Source organism: Protopterus annectens, chromosome 9.part0 (genome assembly GCF_019279795.1).
Source record: "Protopterus annectens isolate FY-2018-M chromosome 9.part0, PAN1.0, whole genome shotgun sequence".
Classification (NCBI taxonomy): Eukaryota; Metazoa; Chordata; order Ceratodontiformes; family Protopteridae; genus Protopterus; species Protopterus annectens.
In genome coordinates this window covers 706,777,269-706,799,190 of record NC_056743.1, presented here as the reverse complement: position 1 = coordinate 706,799,190, position 21,922 = coordinate 706,777,269, and the positions used below count along the sequence as shown (strand labels likewise).

Genomic DNA, 21,922 nt, shown 5'->3' with positions numbered 1-21,922 from the left:
CATTTATCAGTGTCTCATTGCTCACAAACCCAGATAATCCTAGAATATTCAGAAACTACTCTAAGGCTAATGTCCAACTAATAAGTGATAACCTGGCAAAATTTCAAGCTCGCCTGAACACTGAGAACACTGCTGCCTATGCAGAACTGTTCACAGTAACCCTATACAAGCATGTTAATAGCTGCCTAGAGACAGCTCTACCCACCAGGAATAAGTACAGAACTAAGTGAGAAAACAAGCCACCCTGGTGGAATCAGAACATCAGTAGGCTGTACAACAGAAGGCGAAAAATCATGGCACAGATTAGGAGGTGTACCATCTATCAGGATAAAAGCACCTTCATCAAACTTAGCAAACAATTCAAAGGACAAATAAAGTCAACCAAAGTCAAATTTAAGATAAATTTGACCTTCCAGGCTGAGGACAACTAGAGGGCATTCTTTAGCTATATCTGCAACCTCATAGGCAATATTCAGTTGTGTGCAGAATTCATTGTTAATGAAGACATCTATACTTACAAAATCTCACCAAGATAATACTGATAAATAGACTGTATTTTATATAGCATATATCACGGGCAGAAATAGGTTAAAAAATAAAAAAGATAGCTGGGTGCACAAGTCCCAGGATAAAAAAGTGCCCAGTCCTGGTAGGTGCACTGATGCCAGGAATGGAAAAAATGATGGTGTAAAATCCTCAAGACAGAGAAACAACATTCCTGCAAAGGGGCTAGGCCAGGATTGTCCACCTGTTGTAGAAGGCAGTAGTAGTGCACAAAAATCACAAAAACTGATAGGGTAGACTATTGAACATAAGAAGGAAATTATGTATTGTTACTATTATGCAAGATTATGCAAAAAGCCCAGAATTTCCAGACAGAAGATATACAAAAAGATTAAGAGAGAAATTAGAGGAAAGAAAAATACTTGTACAAGAAAAACTGTCAAAAGCTTTAAATCCAAATTTTATGAAAAACATTATATAGACCAAGAAACTTTGGGCTGTTTGGAAAAAGAAGTGACTGAGGAAGTATGAAAATATAAAGAACAAAATCTAGAGATTTTTAAAGGAATAAAAAAGAAACATGGACATGGGAAAGAGAGAGATCTGATATGAGGCAATATTTATGCAAAGGAGAAAGCCAAATTAATCAAAACTAAAAAAGCAGCTCCTAAGATATTTGAAGAGAAATACAGGCAAAGGCAACCAGATATGGAAAATTTCACAATACACAAAATAAGATCACAAAGGGGAGAATGTCAAATGAAAATTAGTAAAGTAGAAGTTAAAAAATAGGCACTGAAGTTATGGAATACCTACATAATAAACAATTTAGTATATAAAGTCTAACACAGGATATATCCCAGAATGATGGAACAGCTGGTCTCCCTAGTACAGAGAAGCAAGAGGAACAGGAGACATCTGAAGAAAAAATATGGACATGGGAAAGAAAAAGAGACTTAATATGGTACAATATTTATGCAAAGGAGAAATCAAAACTAATCTATGCAAAAAGAGCAACACCAAAGATATTTGTAGAGAAATACAGGAAAAGGTATCCGAGAAGCGGTGGTGGTGCTGCGGTACCGTTGTCACATCACAGTAAGACGTTGTTCTGTTTGATTCTCAGCTAGAGTGTCTTCTGTGTGGAGACATGCGTGAATGGGCGTATCTTCGTTGAAGGTTGTGCGTCAGAGCTGGCAACTCGGCACGTAATAAATCTACTGCCAATCATTAGTGGACCGGAGTTCCGCTGTGGTGACCCCTAACTGGGAAAAAGCCGAAAGACACAACAACAACAGGAAAAGGTATCCGGATATGGAAACTTTTACAATACAAAAAAATAAGAAAACAAAGAGGGAAATAGAAAAGAGGATTAGTGATTGAAAGCTTAAAGAAATAGTAATTGAGGTTTTGGATTACCTGTGAAGTGAAGGTTTCAGTGTAGAGAATCTAACTCTGATAACACAACAGGACAGAATAATAGACACCCAAATTAAGGAAAAAACAGTGGAGCGGGAAACATCTGATCAGTTGCTGTATGACGATACTTTGGAGCCATCAGTCGGAAACCAGAACAAAAGTTCAGTTGTAGATGCATAGCAAGGGAAGCAACAGGATACTGCAACAACTTAGACACAGTCAATGCTATGGAGTAATAGGCCAGTAAGTTCCCATATGAAAGAGCAATGGATGACACAGGATGAAACTGAAGAAAATATGGCACAGGAAGATGCTTTGAAATTTTCTGTAGAATGCCCACAGGAAATAAAGAAAAAAGAATGTGCCCTCAGTTTAGAAGAAAATTATCTAAGGAAAGAGTTGCTTGATTTAATAGAGATGGATAGACATATTAAAATCAACAACAGAAATAGACTACAGAAAGTCAATAAGACACAAAATGTTTGAAGTTTGATAAAAAAATGAACACAGTAATCAGGACTCTTCATGCAATACAACAGAAGTAAATAGGATATATTACAGCTAAATTAATAACAGATAAAGTCTTACCACAAAACACAGGGCAGTAAGGGAAAGGAAGGGGAGAAATCAAATGCCATCATGGAAGCATCAAATACAGAAAACTATAAAACAGTTAAGACAAGAAGTGTCCTTGTTAGAAGAGTACAGAAGAGGGAACAGATCAACAAAAATACTTAGAAAGATAGATGATAAAATCAATGTGCAGTATCAGAACTGATCAGGATCTATCATACACTATAGCAAATACTAAACTAAAAATATCAGAAAAGTCATAAATACTTAGAAGATATGCAGATAAATTTAAAGGAAAAATACAAATAATCAGTTTATTGATGACCAAAAGAAGTTGTATGGAGAATTGGGAAACAAGACAAAAGGAATTGAAATACCACGAAAAAAGAAGAAATAGATACATTTTGGAAAGTATCTATGAAAATCATGTGGAGCATAACAAAGATGCTGAATGGTTAGAAGTAAAAGAATAAGAAGTTCAGCTGTACAGGATATGAAATGGGGATGAAGTAACAGACAGAGTAATTGAAACTAAATTAAGAAAAGCTCCTAAATGGAAAACACCAGGCCCAGAAGCAGTACCTAATTTCTGGCTACAAGTATTAACATCTTTACATGAAGATTTAGCCATGAGTAAGAACTATTTATATGCATATGCCAAACAGACACCAACCTGGTTAACAGGAAGAACAATACTCCTCCTTAAGAGGGAATCTGCAAGCTATCCTAAAAACTATAGACCAAAAACATGCCTTCCGATGATGTATAAATATACACTGGAATTGATGCTGACAGAGTTTATAATTATTTAGAAAAAAACTTAATCATGGCAATAGAACAAAAGGGTAGCAAAAGAAAGTCATGTAGAATAAAGGATCATTTGTTGTTAAATAAAGTCATGATGGAGAACTGTAAAAAGGGGAAGAATCTAAGTATGACATGGATAGACTATAAAAAAGCATTTGACAACATCCCACATTTGCGGATAAAAGAGTGCTTGAAACTGTATAAAATACACCCTCCAGTGATCAATTACATTACAGTGACCATGAAACAGTGGCAGACCACTTTGCAATTAAGCCATGTTAAAGGGCAGATTATTATCCCAGGGATAAAAATTCAAAGGGGGATATTCCAAGGTGACTCTGTTACTACTGCTCTTTGTCTTGCCCTTAACCCATTAAGCTGTCTACCTAACAGATGAGGTCATGACTACAATTTGGCTCCCAGAAAACAACAAAGTATAAGGAATTCTCATCCTTTTTTTTGTAGATGATTTAAAATTATATAGTTAATCAGATCTTTTCTGTCAAGCAGGACCCACTGTTTATGCATTTTTAACACAAGTGACTTTACAAATACATTTTTAATGCAAGCATCTGTACAAATGAGTGTGATAGTCAAATGACATAAAATTCTTTACAAAACTCCAGCTAGCTATGCTGGCATAAATTACACATGCACTGCACTACTCTCCCTGGCACAGATGGCACTATCACATATCACACTGGATTTATTGACTCTCCACCCAGCCCCAACCACCTTTCCCCCTCTCCTCTTAATCTTCCACCTCCAAAAGTGTAACCATCCTCTCTATGAACATGCAAACTATACTTAACAAAACTTCAGAACTCCATTTGTGGATAGCCTACCACACTCCAGATATCTTAAGCTTATCAGAAATCTATCTAAAACCCCATATCTCAAATGATGAAATCCTACCTCCTGGATACAGCATCTGCTGTCTGGATAGGATCCCTAAAAAAGGAGGAGGCATTGCTATACTCTAATCTGAACAACTTAACCTCTCCCCCTTATCTACTCCACTCCCAAACTTTCACCCTGCTGAACTGCTAATATTAAATTATCATTTAAGTACCCATAAAGAATTTGCTATCACTTTCATTTTTATCCTACCAGGTAGAAACATCTCCATCCTTGAAAACATCCTACCATGGATTTCGCACAACATACACAATGAAGCAGTCATCCTCAGTGATGTAAATATAGACTGGAAAACACTAAGTATAGACTAACCAAACCTTGACATTAATATTCATGGCTTCTCTTATCTAATCACAACCATAACACACATGAATAAACACTCCAGTACCAGCACAATCCTTGACTGGATCCTCACAACACATACAAACCCCTAACACAACCCCTGTTCTCTGCCTGATACCATAAGTGAGCATCTGCCCACCCACATCCATAGTCACTCACTCCAACTGTACAGGTCTCATCTATACAAAAAGTGCCAGAAACTCTCATGTTTTTAACTCTGTTATATTTAATAACAGACTCTCATCTATCAGCTGGTCCTGCCTCCTTTACCTTTCCCTTAATGATGGAGTACTAAAATTCAACCAGATCTTTCTATTCTTAACTGCCTAGCACTCCTAAGGAAAATCAGTATAAAATAAAACATTGCCCTTGGTTTTCACAGGACACTTGCTCTCTTATGTATAAAAGAGATGGTGTTTGGAAATCCTGGATTAAAAAAAACAAATCCCCTGCACACCTTCAAAACCACAAATAACTTAGAAACTGCACCGACATACAAATTAAGAATAACAAGAAAAACTTCTACCATAAGGACCAAACTAACCATCACTCCAATCCCCAAAAATTTTGGAGTAGCATCAATAAGTTTCCTCACCCAGGAAGTCCCACAACCCCAAACCCCTACCCAAACAATTCTGCACAAGAAACTGCCAATCATCCCAACTGCTACTTTATTGACTCTATCAACAAACTTACTGATATAGACCCTAACACCTACCCCTCCATATACACCTACCAACAAAACCCCCTTTTCACTTAAGCCAGTTCCCACTGGTTACATAAAATCACTCCTCCAAAAACTAAAACCTTGGTCTCCTGCAACTGATAATTTACCCCCTCTCTTTCTAAAGTACCTGCAGACTCAATAGCTTATCCAATTTCTATACTAATAAATAGATCAGTCCAAGAATCCATAGTCCCCGACATCTGGAAATCATTTTATACTGTACTTTTACACAAAGGAAGAAACTCCACTGACCCTTCCAGTTTTAGGCCCATAGCCATTCTGGACCCACTCTCAAAAATCCTCAAAAAATGTATACACACTCGGTTTTTAGACTTTCTAATTCAAGAAAGCCTTCTCACAGCTACCCAACATGTTTTTTGGCCCAACCACAGTCCTCCTACTGCCCTTATATCTTTCACACACACTGTACCTGAAGCTCAAAATAACAACAAACTTCTCTCTTGTCTATTCCCAGACCTCTCCAAAGCCTTTGACACCGTCTCACATTCTAAGCTTCCAACAAAATGATCCAACCTCAGCCTTTCAACTTCCACTCTTGAATGGTTCTCCATCTACCTTACCAACAGGCTGTAGTCTGTCCGATGGCACACTTCCTGCTCCCCTTTACTACCTATCCCAGTAGGTGTCCATCAAGGCTCCATTCATAGACCTCTACTATTCAATATATATATTAACAACCTTCACACGTCCTGCTGCCAACCCTCTCTTATCCAATATGCTGATGACTCTACACTTATCTCCTCTGCTGACAAGCTCACTCAACTTCAAAAACTTACCTAAAACTCATTCCTGTCTGTTGAAAGATGGCTTACAGAAAACCAGCTCATTTTAAATTCCAAAAAAACAAAAAACAAACTTCTTTTCCTTCCAAAACCACTTTTTCATCACAAATTCACCTTTACCATTTCATCACTTAATAACACAATCATTAAAGCAGAAACCCACACACAAAGCTCCTTGGTACCATAATAGATCATCAATTAAAATTTGACCTTCACCTTCAGCAGTGTATCAAAAAATCACACCAAAAATTGGGTTTGCTCTACAGGAACAAAAAAATCCTTACTACTGACTCCAGATTTTCTCTGGCACAGACATACCTCTTAGCCAGCCTACTTTATGCCTTGCCAATCCTAACAAACTTACAATCTACTTTAATTGCCAAGCTTGAACAAACTTATAACAAAATAGCAAGATTTGCCACAAACCAGCCCTACACTTCTCACCACTGCCTTTCACTAAAAAAACAACAGTGGCTAGAATTCACCCAGCTACTACTAACTCAAGTACACATAACACACTTCATCCTCAACAAACCCACTGCCTGTCCCTGCCTCTCTTTTCTATTATCTTACTAAACCCCAAAGTGTACACTCCAAAGCTCTGACCAACATCTCTGGATATTTACAAGTCCAATAAAACCATTGGCAAACTACTATACAAATACTCAGCATCCCAAGCCCAGAACAAACTCCCTTTCAATGTAAGAAGCATTACCCACACAAATATGTTCAAAAAAGAACTGAAAATCACCCTATCAAACTCTTGGGTATGCTCCTGCCAGGACCCTATATACCCCCCCTTCTCTACTTTTAATTCAATGTTTTCTTTTCACAGCTCTAGCTCCCATGACTGTTCCACTATTGTATATCTATTTGTCACTCAAATATGTGATGTATCAAGCTATGTTTCAATTGATGTTTCAATGTATACTACAATTAATCAATAAATTAGTACAACTAGGTATTGATGTACACTTGATAAGATGGATAGCTGCATGGCTTACAAATAGGACACGGCAAGTATCACACAGCAACTGGACAGATGAAATCCTTGGTTACAGTCAGGGTGTCCCACAGGGCTCTCTCCAAGGCCCTTACTTGTTTAGACTGCATCTTTTAGACCTTACTTTTTCAGCTGAGGTGTTCTACAGTCTATATGCTGATGACCTGAAATTGGGTAAATTGATTACAAGTGTTACAGATAAGGCATGTCTGCAAAATAATTTGACTAAATTGACCATTTGGGCACAGGAGAATAATATGTTGATAAATACATCAAAAACTAAGCATATGAGATTTGGGAGACATAAACTGAAAGGTGAATATTTAACAGCACACAGTGATTGGAACTGTAGACTCATTTAAGGACCTGGGTATATGGGTAGATTCAGCTACGAGTTTTTCTAATCATATCAACCAATTGGCTATTGATAGTTATAGAACTATAGGCTGTATAAAAAAGATTTATAAAGTCTAGGAAATCAAACATAATGAAGTCATTGTTTGTTAGTTACATTAGACCCAAACTTGAGTATGGAATAACAATATGGAAACCCTATAGGAAAACAAGCATGAGTAAACTGGAAAGAGTACAGTGGAAATATACCAAGGGCATCCATGGATGTGAAAATCTAAGTTATTATAAAAGACTAAAATATCTGAACTTGTACAGTGTCTCTTACAGATATTTAAGAGGAGATCTTATTCAGGTATGTATGTAGGGCATTTAGGGCCAACTACCTCTGGGAATTTTTGAGGTTATCAAAAAGTACTAGAGAATCATCAGATAGCCTATGTAGAAGATTCTATTAAGAAAGATAGATGCGATAAAAGCAATGCACAGTATTAGAACAAATCAGGATCTATTGTCCACTATTGGCGATAACAAACTAAAATTTTCAAAACAGGCGGAAAGACTTAGAAGATACGAAGATAAATATAAGGGAAAAGCACAAAATAAACAATTTATTGATGACCCAAAAAAGTTTTATAGAGAATTGGGAAATAAGGAAAAAGGAATCGATAGACCCCCCAAAAAAGTGGAAGTAGATACATTTTGGAGAAGACCAGATGAGAAGGCAAGAAATGTGGAAAAAAACATAAATATAGTTGCAAGTATAGAAAACTTCTGGAACAGCCCCATGTGGATCAAGAACCAATGCAGGAATGGTTAAGGAGAGGTGAATTTACATCAAGAAATGAAAGGTTAATATTGGCAGCCCAAGACAGTGGGCTACATACATGCTGGTTTACAAAGTCCATTGAACATGTGGAAGAAACAGACATATGTAGGTTTTTTGGAACCGAATTGGAAACAGTCACACACCTTATTGCTGGTTGCGATGCTCTAATAACAGAGGACTGTATACTGAAAGGCATAATAATCTGGTGAGACTGTTACACTGGAGATTGTGAAAACATTATGGTGTTGAAGTGGCTGAAAATCACTAGAAACATGAGCCACAGGGAATCATAGAAAATGATGAAGTTTTTATCAACTGGGATCACCCAATACCAACAGTCCAAAAGGTAGATGCTAGAAAACCGGATATAGTGGTCCAAGAAAAGAGGACAAGAGTAGCATTGAGCATTGAAATCACCACACATAGTGATTATAGTGTCTTGCATACAGAGAGACACAAAGTCAAAAAATACCTTGATCTACAGGCAGAAACAAGAGCCATGTGGAAGAAAGATACCCAGACAGTTCCAGTAGTATTAGGAGCAACTGGTCTTATAAAAAAGTATTTAAAAACAAGTAATTTCTGTGGTATCCCCGAAGTCTCAAAACAACCCACTAAAGTGTAGTGGGTCCAAAAACAAAACAGTGTAAGAAACTTTTCTGTGTGGAAGATTTTCAGTCCATATATTTCTAGTTAATCACTGTATATTAATCAGATCAGACAATACTGTAAATAAACTCAAGCGTAGGATTTCATGTCATCTGTCAGAAATCCGCTCTGGATGTAAAAATAATGCACTAGCCAAACACAGTTTTAAGTTCCAGATCTTGGATCGCATAGACATGGGTGATCTTGAAGGAGACATCCCGAATATTCTGTAGAAACATGAACTCATGTGGCAATTAAAGCTGAACTCTTTTAGGAAGCCTGGACTAAACTAATACTGTTCAATTAAAAGTGCAATGGAACTTAGAAAATTGCCACATTGTTTACATGCCTAATTGTATTTTATTTTATTTTATTTCTACAAATTGGTTTTAAATACTATTTTAAATCAGTTGAAATTTAAGTGTATATTTTGTTTCCATCATCATACATACATTTTTTCTTATTTTTATTTTTTTCTGGTTCTTTTTTCCACTTTATTCAAAATGATGGGGAATAACAATACTAACTAATTATACAATTATATAGGTTTGTAGGGTTCTTGTACACAGACCTGAAGAAGTCTAGAAGGACGAAAGCGATCTTTGCTAACAATAGGTTATGAAAATAGAAATTGATGTTTACATGCAAGATGTATATGTATATAGTTATATATATTTTTTGATTGCCAAATGAACTAAAGTTGATATATTTCCAGCTATGTAGTATATTGTCTTGGATAAAATCACAGACTTAATAATCTACTTAATAATTTGGTTAAATAAGAGGTACCACATCTTTATAAATTGCATTTAAAGTACATAAGGGTTATATATTATTATGACAGCTACTAGGTAGGGCAGGACCAGCTCGAATGTCATACTGATGGGGGAAGGGATGTGAATTTAACATGTGTACCAATAACACTTTGTTTTACAGCACAATAAACCACTCCCATGCCTGATAAAAGGTATATATATATATATATATATATATATATATATATATATATATATATATATATAGAAAGCTTGTGAGGAAATGATTACTCTATTTTTGTTTTACTTGGATCGCTTGTCTGTGTACTTAATAAAGGATTTTCAACTGGAAACAGACTGCTTGCCTTGCTGGGATTACTTTTGAATACTTAGTAATACTGTACAATTATATATTTTCTATTATTACTTTTTGTTTTGTTTTGACTTGATGAGTTTACGTTCACTACTTCTACTACTATTGTCTGATCTGATTAATATACAGTGATTAACTAGAAATATATGGACTGAAAATCTTCCACACAGTGAAGTTTCTTACACTGTTTTATAAAAAATTATTTACAATCGTATTTAGATATGTTACCAATACATGTAACACTGTATGAACTGCAGAAGGAGTCATTACTGGGCACATTGCGGGTGCTGCTAAGAGCACTTTTGGCTAACATCAAAGAGTGAAACAATACTAATTTCATGAACTTTAATCGTACCTTGACTTAGGAATGGGGTCCATTCCCGTCATGGCATTAGGAACCCAAAACTCTTGGAGAAATTAAAAACAGATTCTATAGGAATGAGAAGTGTACTAATTGGTTTTCTGACAGAATAGCTGATGCATGGAATAGAATACCAAATTACATTAAAGCAAGTACTAGTTTAGATATTTTTAAAAACAGCCTGGATACTTATGGGAACAAGTGTTTTGGCATATTGGCAAGCTAGAAGGACATTAATGCCCATGCTTGAAATATTTCTATGTATGTATGCATTAATGTATAAAATTGTAGTTTTAATTTTTGTCACTGTATGTTCCAAGCTACATTTCAGCATATGTCTTATTTTTCTTTTTTCTTTTCTTAAATTGTACTCTTAATAATTGCTTGTCTTTTACTGGAGCTTTTCTTCTCAGGTCTCCACTGAAAATGGGCTGAGGCTCAGGTGGACCAACTCAGTTAACAAATGTCAAATAAATAAATAAATATTGTTCGGGAGAGCTTAAAAGACTTCCACTTCATAAATGAATTTCAAGATACTAAAACTGAAAATCTTAAGAAGAAAAGATTGAGCAAAGACTGAAGCAAGAAATTACTGAAATGTAAACATCTGAAATAAGCTTTTATATGAACATACAAAGCAGAAAAGGTGATGATGAACATCCCATCTCTATGGTGATTGCCTGTCTAAAGTCCTTCCCTTGTAAGGGGCATGCAATGAGAAACAGAATGCTAAGCCCCATGCCCATGCCGGACCAAATTCTCCTCTGCAGTCCCCATCCTTCATCTGCCTGGTGTGTGTATTCTTTTTGTCTTTCTTACCACTCACTACTGACCATCAACTCTTCCACTTTTTGGCAATGACCTAGCTTGAACCTAGCACAGACAGAGTGGGGCTTAGAATGCTTTTCATCCACATTATAAGGGTCTCTTCCTGGACAGCTGACACTATCCACTTGAGGCCAAAGAAGAAAGAATAGGTCAGCTTTTATAGCAGCCAAGTAGGATAATTTTAATGATTATATACAGGAAAATTATTATTTTTAAACTGTTACACAAGTTTGACTACAGACTGGCAAATGTTTGGCATAATTTATGTTTCAGTAGCTGTACTGATGTCTTTTCCAGTGCAACCATCAAAGTCATTGGTATGGGATACAGATTTGTACTGCTTGAATGAATTGCAGTGCAGTGCACTACAATAATGGTAAAGTGTTCTCACTGTATAATCAACATCTTAGAATATACTGAAAATGGAATATAGTGAAAAAGCTAAATGCACTGTGTAACCTAAGGCTTAATGAACAAGACATTTCTAATCTGAGGCACTGTGCTTAAATCACATTCTACCCTTAGCTATATTATGTTTGCTTTTACAACCAGTGGTTCGCATTGTGCTGCAAGATTCAGTACAAGAGTGATTACAATCCAAAAACTGCCATGTGTATCTACTAAGTGCCATTCTACAGTCTATACATAATGTTAGAAGTGTTTTAACCCTTTTGAGATTATAAAACTACAGAGACAGCTGTTTGAAGCACACACACAAACATACACACACACACGCACGCACGCACGCACGCACCCACGCACCCACACACACACACACACACACACACACCATATGCACCTAATAAAATGTAGGACCACTGGTACATTTAATACCATGTCTTTGGGATTTGAAACAAAACTAGAGCACTGGCAAAATCCTTTGTGGCCACAGGGAGTGCGTGCAGACCCTAACCAGAGGACATTACAGGCAATAACTGAACTGGACAAACAGTATCACTGCCTTTTATACCAGTGTGCCACCACTGAAGCCTTGTTAGCAGACATAACTGGGAAAGGAAGACAGTTGAACCTAGAAGTTAACCCTGCAAAGCCATTGCAGTAATTGTTTTCACTGGAATAATTTTCCCCAGAAATAACATGTTGGATGTTTTAATAAATAAAATCCAATCTAGGAACACAGCAAGCTGAGAAACTAGGGTAAGTGCTCTGACTGATTAGACAAGATAACCTAGGCTAAGTGCTCCGACTGATTAGACAGGATAACCTAGGCTAAGTGCTCTGACTGATTATATGGGATAACCTAGGCTAAGTGCTCTGACTGATTAGATAGGATAACCTAGACTAAGTGCTCCGACTGATTAGATAGGATAACCTAGGGTAAGTGCTCCGACTGATTAGATAGGATAACCTAGGGTAAGTGCTCTGACTGATTAGATAGGATAACCTAGGGTAAGTGCGCTGACTGATTAGATAGGATAACCTAGGGTAAGTGCTCTGACTGATTAGATAGGATAACCTAGGCTAAGTGCTCCAACGGATTAGATAGGATAACCTAGGGTAAGTGTTCTGACTGATTAGATAGGATAACCTAGGGTAAGTGCTCTGACTGATTAGATAGGATAACCTAGGGTAAGTGCTCCGACTGATTAGATAGGATAACCTAGGGTAAGTGCTCTGACTGATTAGATAGGATAACCTAGGTTAAGTGCTCTGACTGATTAGATAGGATAACCTAGGTTAAGTGCTCTGACTGATTAGATAGGATAACCTAGGTTAAGTGCTCTGACTGATTAGATAGGATAACCTAGGTTAAGTGCTCTGACTGATTAGATAGGATAACCTAGGTTAAGTGCTCTGACTGATTAGATAGGATAACCTAGGGTAAGTGCTCTGACTGATTAGATAGGATAACCTAGGTTAAGTGCTCTGACTGATTAGATAGGATAACCTAGGGTAAGTGCTCTGACTGATTAGATAGGATAACCTAGGTTAAGTGCTCTGACTGACTAGATAGGATAACCTAAGTTAAGTGCTCTGACTGATTAGATAGGATAACCTAGGTTAAGTGCTCTGACTGATTAGATAGGATAACGTAGGTTAAATGCTCTGACTGATTAGATAGGATAACCTAGGTTAAGTGCTCTGACTGATTAGATAGGATAACCTAGGGTAAGTGCTCTGACTGATTAGATAGGATAACCTAGGGTAAGTGCTCTGACTGATTAGATAGGATAACCTAGGCTAAGTGCTCTGACTGATTAGATAGGATAACCTAGGCTAAGTGCTCTGACTGATTAGATAGGATAACCTAGGTTAAGTGCTCTGACTGATTAGATAGGATAACCTAGGTTAAGTGCTCTGACTGATTAGATAGGATAACCTAGGTTAAGTGCTCTGACTGATTAGATAGGATAACCTAGGTTAAGTGCTCTGAATGATTAGATAGGATAACCTAGGTTAAGTGCTCTGACTGATTAGATAGGATAACCTAGGTTAAGTGCTCTGACTGATTAGATAGGATAACCTAGGGTAAGTGCTCTGACTGATTAGATAGGATAACCTAGGCTAAGTGCTCTGACTGATTAGATAGGATAACCTAGGCTAAGTGCTCTGACTGATTAGATAGGATAACCTAGGGTAAGTGCTCTGACTGATTAGATAGGATAACCTAAGTTAAGTGCTCTGACTGATTAGATAGGATAACCTAGGTTAAGTGCTCTGACTGATTAGATAGGATAACCTAGGTTAAGTGCTCTGACTGATTAGATAGGATAACCTAGGTTAAGTGCTCTGACTGATTAGATAGGATAACCTAGGTTAAGTGCTCTGACTGATTAGATAGGATAACCTAGGGTAAGTGCTCTGACTGATTAGATAGGATAACCTAGGCTAAGTGCTCTGACTGATTAGATAGGATAACCTAGGCTAAGTGCTCTGACTGATTAGATAGGATAACCTAGGTTAAGTGCTCTGACTGATTAGATAGGATAACCTAGGTTAAGTGCTCTGACTGATTAGATAGGATAACCTAGGTTAAGTGCTCTGACTGACTAGATAGGATAACCTAGGGTAAGTGCTCTGACTGATTAGATAGGATAACCTAGGTTAAGTGCTCTGACTGATTAGATAGGATAACCTAGGTTAAGTGCTCTGACTGATTAGATAGGATAACCTAGGGTAAGTGCTCTGACTGATTAGATAGGATAACCTAGGTTAAGTGCTCTGACTGATTAGATAGGATAACCTAGGTTAAGTGCTCTGACTGATTAGATAGGATAACCTAGGTTAAGTGCTCTGACTGATTAGATAGGATAACATAGGTTAAGTGCTCTGACTGATTAGATAGGATAACCTAGGTTAAGTGCTCTGACTGATTAGATAGGATAACATAGGGTAAGTGCTCTGACTGATTAGATAGGATAACCTAGGCTAAGTGCTCTGACTGATTAGATAGGATAACCTAGGCTAAGTGCTCTGACTGATTAGATAGGATAACCTAGGTTAAGTGCTCTGACTGATTAGATAGGATAACCTAGGTTAAGTGCTCTGACTGATTAGATGGGATAACCCAGGTTAAGTGCTCTGACTGATTAGATAGGATAACCTGGTAAGTGCTCTGACTGATTAGATAGGATAACCTAGGTTAAGTGCTCTGACTGATTAGATAGGATAACCTAGGTTAAGTGCTCTGACTGATTAGATAGGATAACCTAGGTTAAGTGCTCTGACTGATTAGATAGGATAACCCAGGTTAAGTGCTCTGACTGATTAGATAGGATAACCTAGGTTAAGTGCTCTGACTGATTAGATAGGATAACCTAGGGTAAGTGCTCTGACTGATTAGATAGGATAACCTAGGGTAAGTGCTCTGACTGATTAGATAGGATAACCTAGGGTAAGTGCTCTGACTGATTAGATAGGATAACCTAGGGTAAGTGCTCTGACTGATTAGATAGGATAACCTAGGGTAAGTGCTCTGACTGACTAGATAGGATAACCTAGGGTAAGTGCTCTGACTGATTAGATAGGATAACCTAGGGTAAGTGCTCTGACTGATTAGATAGGATAACCTAGGCTAAGTGCTCTGACTGATTAGATAGGATAACCTAGGCTAAGTGCTCTGACTGATTAGATAGGATAACCTAGGGTAAGTGCTCTGACTGATTAGATAGGATAACCTAGGCTAAGTGCTCTGACTGATTAGATAGGATAACCTAGGCTAAGTGCTCTGACTGATTAGATAGGATAACCTAGGTTAAGTGCTCTGACTGATTAGATAGGATAACCTAGGTTAAGTGCTCTGACTGATTAGATAGGATAACCTAGGTTAAGTGCTCTGACTGACTAGATAGGATAACCTAGGGTAAGTGCTCTGACTGATTAGATAGGATAACCTAGGTTAAGTGCTCTGACTGATTAGATAGGATAACCTAGGGTAAGTGCTCTGACTGATTAGATAGGATAACCTAGGTTAAGTGCTCTGACTGATTAGATAGGATAACCTAGGTTAAGTGCTCTGACTGATTAGATAGGATAACCTAGGTTAAGTGCTCTGACTGATTAGATAGGATAACCTAGGTTAAGTGCTCTGACTGATTAGATAGGATAACCTAGGTTAAGTGCTCTGACTGATTAGATAGGATAACCTAGGGTAAGTGCTCTGACTGATTAGATAGGATAACCTAGGCTAAGTGCTCTGACTGATTAGATAGGATAACCTAGGCTAAGTGCTCTGACTGATTAGATAGGATAACCTAGGTTAAGTGCTCTGACTGATTAGATAGGATAACCTAGGTTAAGTGCTCTGACTGATTAGATAGGATAACCTAGGTTAAGTGCTCTGACTGATTAGATAGGATAACCTAGGTTAAGTGCTCTGACTGATTAGATAGGATAACCTAGGGTAAGTGCTCTGACTGATTAGATAGGATAACCTAGGTTAAGTGCTCTGACTGATTAGATAGGATAACCCAGGTTAAGTGCTCTGACTGATTAGATAGGATAACCTAGGGTAAGTGCTCTGACTGATTAGATAGGATAACCTAGGTTAAGTGCTCTGACTGATTAGATAGGATAACCTAGGTTAAGTGCTCTGACTGATTAGATAGGATAACCTAGGGTAAGTGCTCTGACTGATTAGATAGGATAACCTAGGGTAAGTGCTCTGACTGATTAGATAGGATAACCTAGGGTAAGTGCTCTGACTGATTAGATAGGATAACCTAGGGTAAGTGCTCTGACTGATTAGATAGGATAACCTAGGGTAAGTGCTCTGACTGACTAGATAGGATAACCTAGGGTAAGTGCTCTGACTGATTAGATAGGATAACCTAGGGTAAGTGCTCTGACTGATTAGATAGGATAACCTAGGTTAAGTGCTCTGACTGATTAGATAGGATAACCTAGGTTAAGTGCTCTGACTGATTAGATGGGATAACCTAGGTTAAGTGCTCTGACTGATTAGATAGGATAACCTAGGTTAAGTGCTCTGACTGATTAGATAGGATAACCTAGGGTAAGTGATCTGACTGATTAGATAGGATAACCTAGGTTAAGTGCTCTGACTGATTAGATAGGATAACCTAGGGTAAGTGCTCTGACTGATTAGATAGGATAACCTAGGGTAAGTGCTCTGACTGATTAGATAGGATAACCTAGGGTAAGTGCTCTGACTGATTAGATAGGATAACCTAGGGTAAGTGCTCTGACTGATTAGATAGGATAACCTAGGGTAAGTGCTCTGACTGATTAGATAGGATAACCTAGGGTAAGTGCTCTGACTGACTAGATAGGATAACCTATGGTAAGTGCTCTGACTGATTAGATAGGATAACCTAGGGTAAGTGCTCTGACTGATTAGATAGGATAACCTAGGTTAAGTGCTCTGACTGATTAGATAGGATAACCTAGGGTAAGTGCTCTGACTGATTAGATAGGATAACCTAGGTTAAGTGCTCTGACTGATTAGATAGGATAACCTAGGGTAAGTGCTCTGACTGATTAGATAGGATAACCTAGGTTAAGTGCTCTGACTGATTAGATGGGATAACCTAGGTTAAGTGCTCTGACTGATTAGATAGGATAACCTAGGGTAAGTGCTCTGACTGATTAGATAGGATAACCTAGGGTAAGTGCTCTGACTGATTAGATAGGATAACCTAGGGTAAGTGCCTGACTGATTAGATAGGATAACCTAGGGTAAGTGCTCTGACTGATTAGATAGGATAACCTAGGGTAAGTGCTCTGACTGATTAGATAGGATAACCTAGGGTAAGTGCTCTGACTGATTAGATAAGATAACCTAGGGTAAGTGCTCTGACTGATTAGATAGGATAACCTAGGTTAAGTGCTCTGACTGATTAGATAGGATAACCTAGGGTAAGTGCTCTGACTGATTAGATAGAAGAATCAGGTGTTCTGGTGCATCAGCCACACACACATATCAAAGGGCAAGGTGGAGAGACTATAGCAGGAAATAAAGGAATGAGCTAAAAGGAAGAGGCTTATAGTCATAGGAGATATGAACCTGTCAAAAGAGATTTGGAAATGCTGACATGCAGTTTAATCAAGATGTGAGCGTTTGCTAAGATTTTGGAACATGTGAGGTTCAACCAAATGGTGTTGGTCCTGTACCAGAAAGGGAGATCTAAATCTGCTAAGCAAGACTGGAAAATGTGAAGCTGCTGGGTAGACAGCAGGAGCTGCCTGATGTCTTGGCCATAAGGTGTTCAGGCTTTTTGATGTGGATCTGTACCACAAAGTACAAATATTCTGTATATGGTCTAAACTAAGATGGATAGTGCCAGGGAGGTCCATGTGAAGGTTCCAGTAAGGCCAACAGCACTAATTTTATTTATGGCTCACAGCAGAAAGAAAAGACATGAAGTAAGGTTTATAATGATCCTGAGAGACAGATTTAAAGTTGAGTCAGAGTACTAAAAAAATGAGGATATAAAATGGCATGGAAATGAGTCAGAGATGCAAATCACTCACTATCCTCAGGAACCTGCAAAGTATATCAGAATATCCCATAACCAAGATTTTCAGTAGATCACTGGCCACCATGGAACTGAAGTACATTAAGTGTAGTACCGTTGTTTGGGGGGGGGGTGCAAAAAAGATCCAGGGTACAATACGCCTGTTAGTCTATGATCAGTGTGACAGGGAAAATCTTTGAGATACTCCTCACACAGACGCTGCTTGCTTTTCTTGAGGACACCAATCACCAAGAAGCAACCAGTAATAGTCCACAGCCAAAAGAAGCTGTGAGTCAAACCAGATCCATTATTATAATATCCATTGTTATAACTGGATTACAGGAGAATTTGAAAGTAGAGTACCAGTAGATGTGGTCTTTGTTGACTTAACCAAGACCTTGGACAATGTGATCAATAAAAGGAACTAGATTTCTGGATAATTTAATATTAGAACCCAAGAGTTGTGGTGAGAAGGACAACGTCAGGAATAGGAAAACTGACAAATGGAGACCCATAGGGGTCAGTCCTGGGTCCAACACTCTTTACTATGATTGCATCAGACATGTTTGATGTAACAGAGAGTTGTAACAGTCTCTTCACTGATAATACAGAGATAGCAACAGAAAAGCGGGATAGGAGAAGAGAGAGTCCATGCAAGGATATGTAGAGGTGATGTGGGCAAAAAAGATGGCAATTGAGGATCAGTACAGACAAATGCAAAAAAAAATGTACAGGGTACAACAACTGCAGTGCAAAGTATCAAACTGAGGGAATAGGATTTGCAGTAAAAGAACCTGAAAAGGAGCTGGAGGTGTTGATTAAACCTGCACTGGACTAACTGGAGCAAACTGGGACAGCAGTGGCAGTAGTCAGCAGTTATCCTCAGAGGGAAAGATTCCATAAGCAAAGAGGGGATGTTCCAATATCACTGAGCCCTGGCCAGACCACATCTTGGGAACTGTATACAGTTCTGCAGATCATACAAGAAGAAAGAAACAAGGCTGGTGCAAGCCACAAGAATGGCGCTTCAGGTACAGAGTAAACAATATTACCAAAGCAGGAGGAGCTACAGCACTTCTCATTAGAGACTAGAAGACCTGGGGTAGGACGTGGCTGCACAGTATCATGTCAGGGATATGTGAAGGGAACAGAGGGGAGGCCAGAGCATATACAACAAGCTACTGAGACTAATTACTCCTTCTGTCTGTAAACTTTCTTCACAGTGAAGGCTGTCGACCTATGAAATAGATTAATTAGACTACTAGAATAGATGATGGAGAGGCAATCCATGAAACCATTTATGAGACATGTAACAGGTGAAGGAGTTAGGGAGAAGACTGGGATGGAGAACAGGCAGAAAGTTGAATGATCTTAAAATGGCAAATTAGATAGGCTACTGTCTCTCTCCTATCTAACAAATGTAATGTAATAAAAATTCCGGACCACTGTACCATTATCAGGCCCATCCCATACCTTTCATGTTCCTTATTAACATTCTCTGCATTCTGTCAAATACTTCAGTAAAATACAAATAAAGAGTAACCAATGAATTTCTGCATCTATCTTACGGGCATCTCAGTCACAGCACCGTATCAAACTGGACCAGTGTAAACTCTACTCATGAACTCTTGTTAATTCAAATTAGCTAGACAGTTTACCTTAACTATTTCGTTTTCGGAAGTAACAAAGGAAGATATCTACCAGTCCCCAACCTAATATATTGCTGAAGTTCAAAATGAAGAGACATATTTAACAGTGACTAAACTATTATCCCATCAGTCCCAAAAAAGTCTCTATTGAAAGATTCCAATAGAATAGCCAGTCCAAAACAAACAACCTTCTTCAGCATTGTCAGCCCACTAGGCTTATGAGGATGCAAAGTTCATGATTCTTCACCACCAAGATACTTGGGTAAACTTACAGATAATCAGTGGACAATTTAAACAGCCATAACGTGTTTTCATTGTTTTACAGAGGTGATGTTATTTGACTTTGATCACTTCTGCCAGGGTCATGTCATGCCAAATATCATTGATTACAATGACTTCAATATTCTTAATAATGACACTAAGAAACTAAACCAAGAACCATTTTTGCAAGCTAATGGCATGAAATGTTGATGCAGTACGGTACTCCAAACAGTACAGATGGAAGTCAGCAAAGCTATGTACTCTATCCAGCATCATCACATTATCTCAAACAGCCATTCCACATTTTAGTGGGCTGACATATCAGGTTAAAACAAATAATATTGGCTGAAATTCCAGGTACTTCAGCCAAGGTATGTTCCGCACTATATTAAATGTTAAGATAGTAAGCAAAAGATATATTTTAGAGAATTCCTGTATTAGATAAACATGTAGCTTGGTTGAACTTGTTCAAAAAGTGTCTACAATGTCATTTATGCAAATAAGCAATTATTTTGATATAATCGTTTATAACATGGGATTATTTGCTCTTTCCAAAGCCTTCACTTTTACTAAGTTTGAAGTTCACTGTGCCAGTTTATCACTTTCAGATGTCTTTATACACCTTACTCATCAGATTGTTCTAATGCCCTCCTGTCAGCTGCTTTACCTGACAAGTAGGTAGACAGAAAAAAAAGTTTTAAGGGTGCCTTGGAAAAGACACTCCTGGCCTTGACACTTACATGAAGATAAAGATGCAGGTCTTTTTTTGTGTAATATATTATTAGTCAGGAAATGTATAAGACATACCTTTGAGTTTCCTGTGGATACTGAGTGAAACTGTCCTGTTTTCATGTAGGAGTGGCTTTTCAGCCTCTGTGGAGAGAGTAATAACAACACTTACATTATCATATTAAAGAATGCAAGCTGCAATTTCCAGTTAAGTAAATATATTTGTGATACTTTTATAAAATCATACTTTTTTGAGGAGAAAAATATTGTTTAATCTATATGTTTTAACAAGATATTATTTTTTGTGAATGAAAAATGAGTTTACTAGAAGATGATTAATTCCTAATGAACAGTACAACATCTTGTTGAAACAGACTTACGCAAAGGTTTTTTCCATGCCATAAAAACAAAACAATCATAGAAAATGGCCATTCTACTGACTTACACCAAATTCTTAATAGACGAAAAATAATCCCCCTTATGGAGTAAAGCATGAACATTATCTATAAGGTTAAAGTGTACCATGCATCTAGATTGCTATATATATATATATATATATATATATATATATATATATATATATATATATATATATATATATATAAAGTGTGCTTTTTAGACAGATATTTCACATATCTGATGTACTCCCATTCTTTGGCATTGTGATGATATTCTGAAATTCACATTCAGGTACAATTTGATAGAAAATTATTCTGTAAATATGAACAGCAAAAATGCATGCATACTGTTTTCTATCCTCTGTAGGACACTTGTTTCCCAGTAAAAAAGAAAAAAAAATGTAACTTAAAAGTATTATTTGGGTTGAAAAAACAGTTGTAGAAAGTATACACTTCAAGAGGCACAACAGCTACATAGTACGTTATCCAGTGAACAGTGTTATTTATTCATTTTTATTTGATGACTGGAAGATCCAGCTAGACAGAAGCTATTCACATTAAAGGACCTCAAAAATACAGTTCCAAGCATATAATATGTGTTAACAAAAGTTCACAATATAATTATAATTGCTCCAGAAATAGAAATGAGTATACCCAATGAAATACAGGGTGTGCTACAATAGTGAATAAAAGAGGAGCTTGTGTT

At 37.5% G+C, this 21,922-nt stretch overlaps 1 protein-coding gene across 1 annotated transcript in view; it reads right to left on the bottom strand.

Annotated features, from left to right (window-relative positions):
- Positions 1–21,922, bottom strand: part of LOC122810576 — a 470,053-nt gene that overhangs the window by 340,643 nt on the left and 107,488 nt on the right. The window contains exon 5 of the mRNA XM_044082155.1: positions 20,897–20,962. Within this exon, the coding sequence (XP_043938090.1) occupies positions 20,897–20,962 (66 nt within the window). The remainder of the gene's footprint in view (positions 1–20,896; positions 20,963–21,922) is intronic.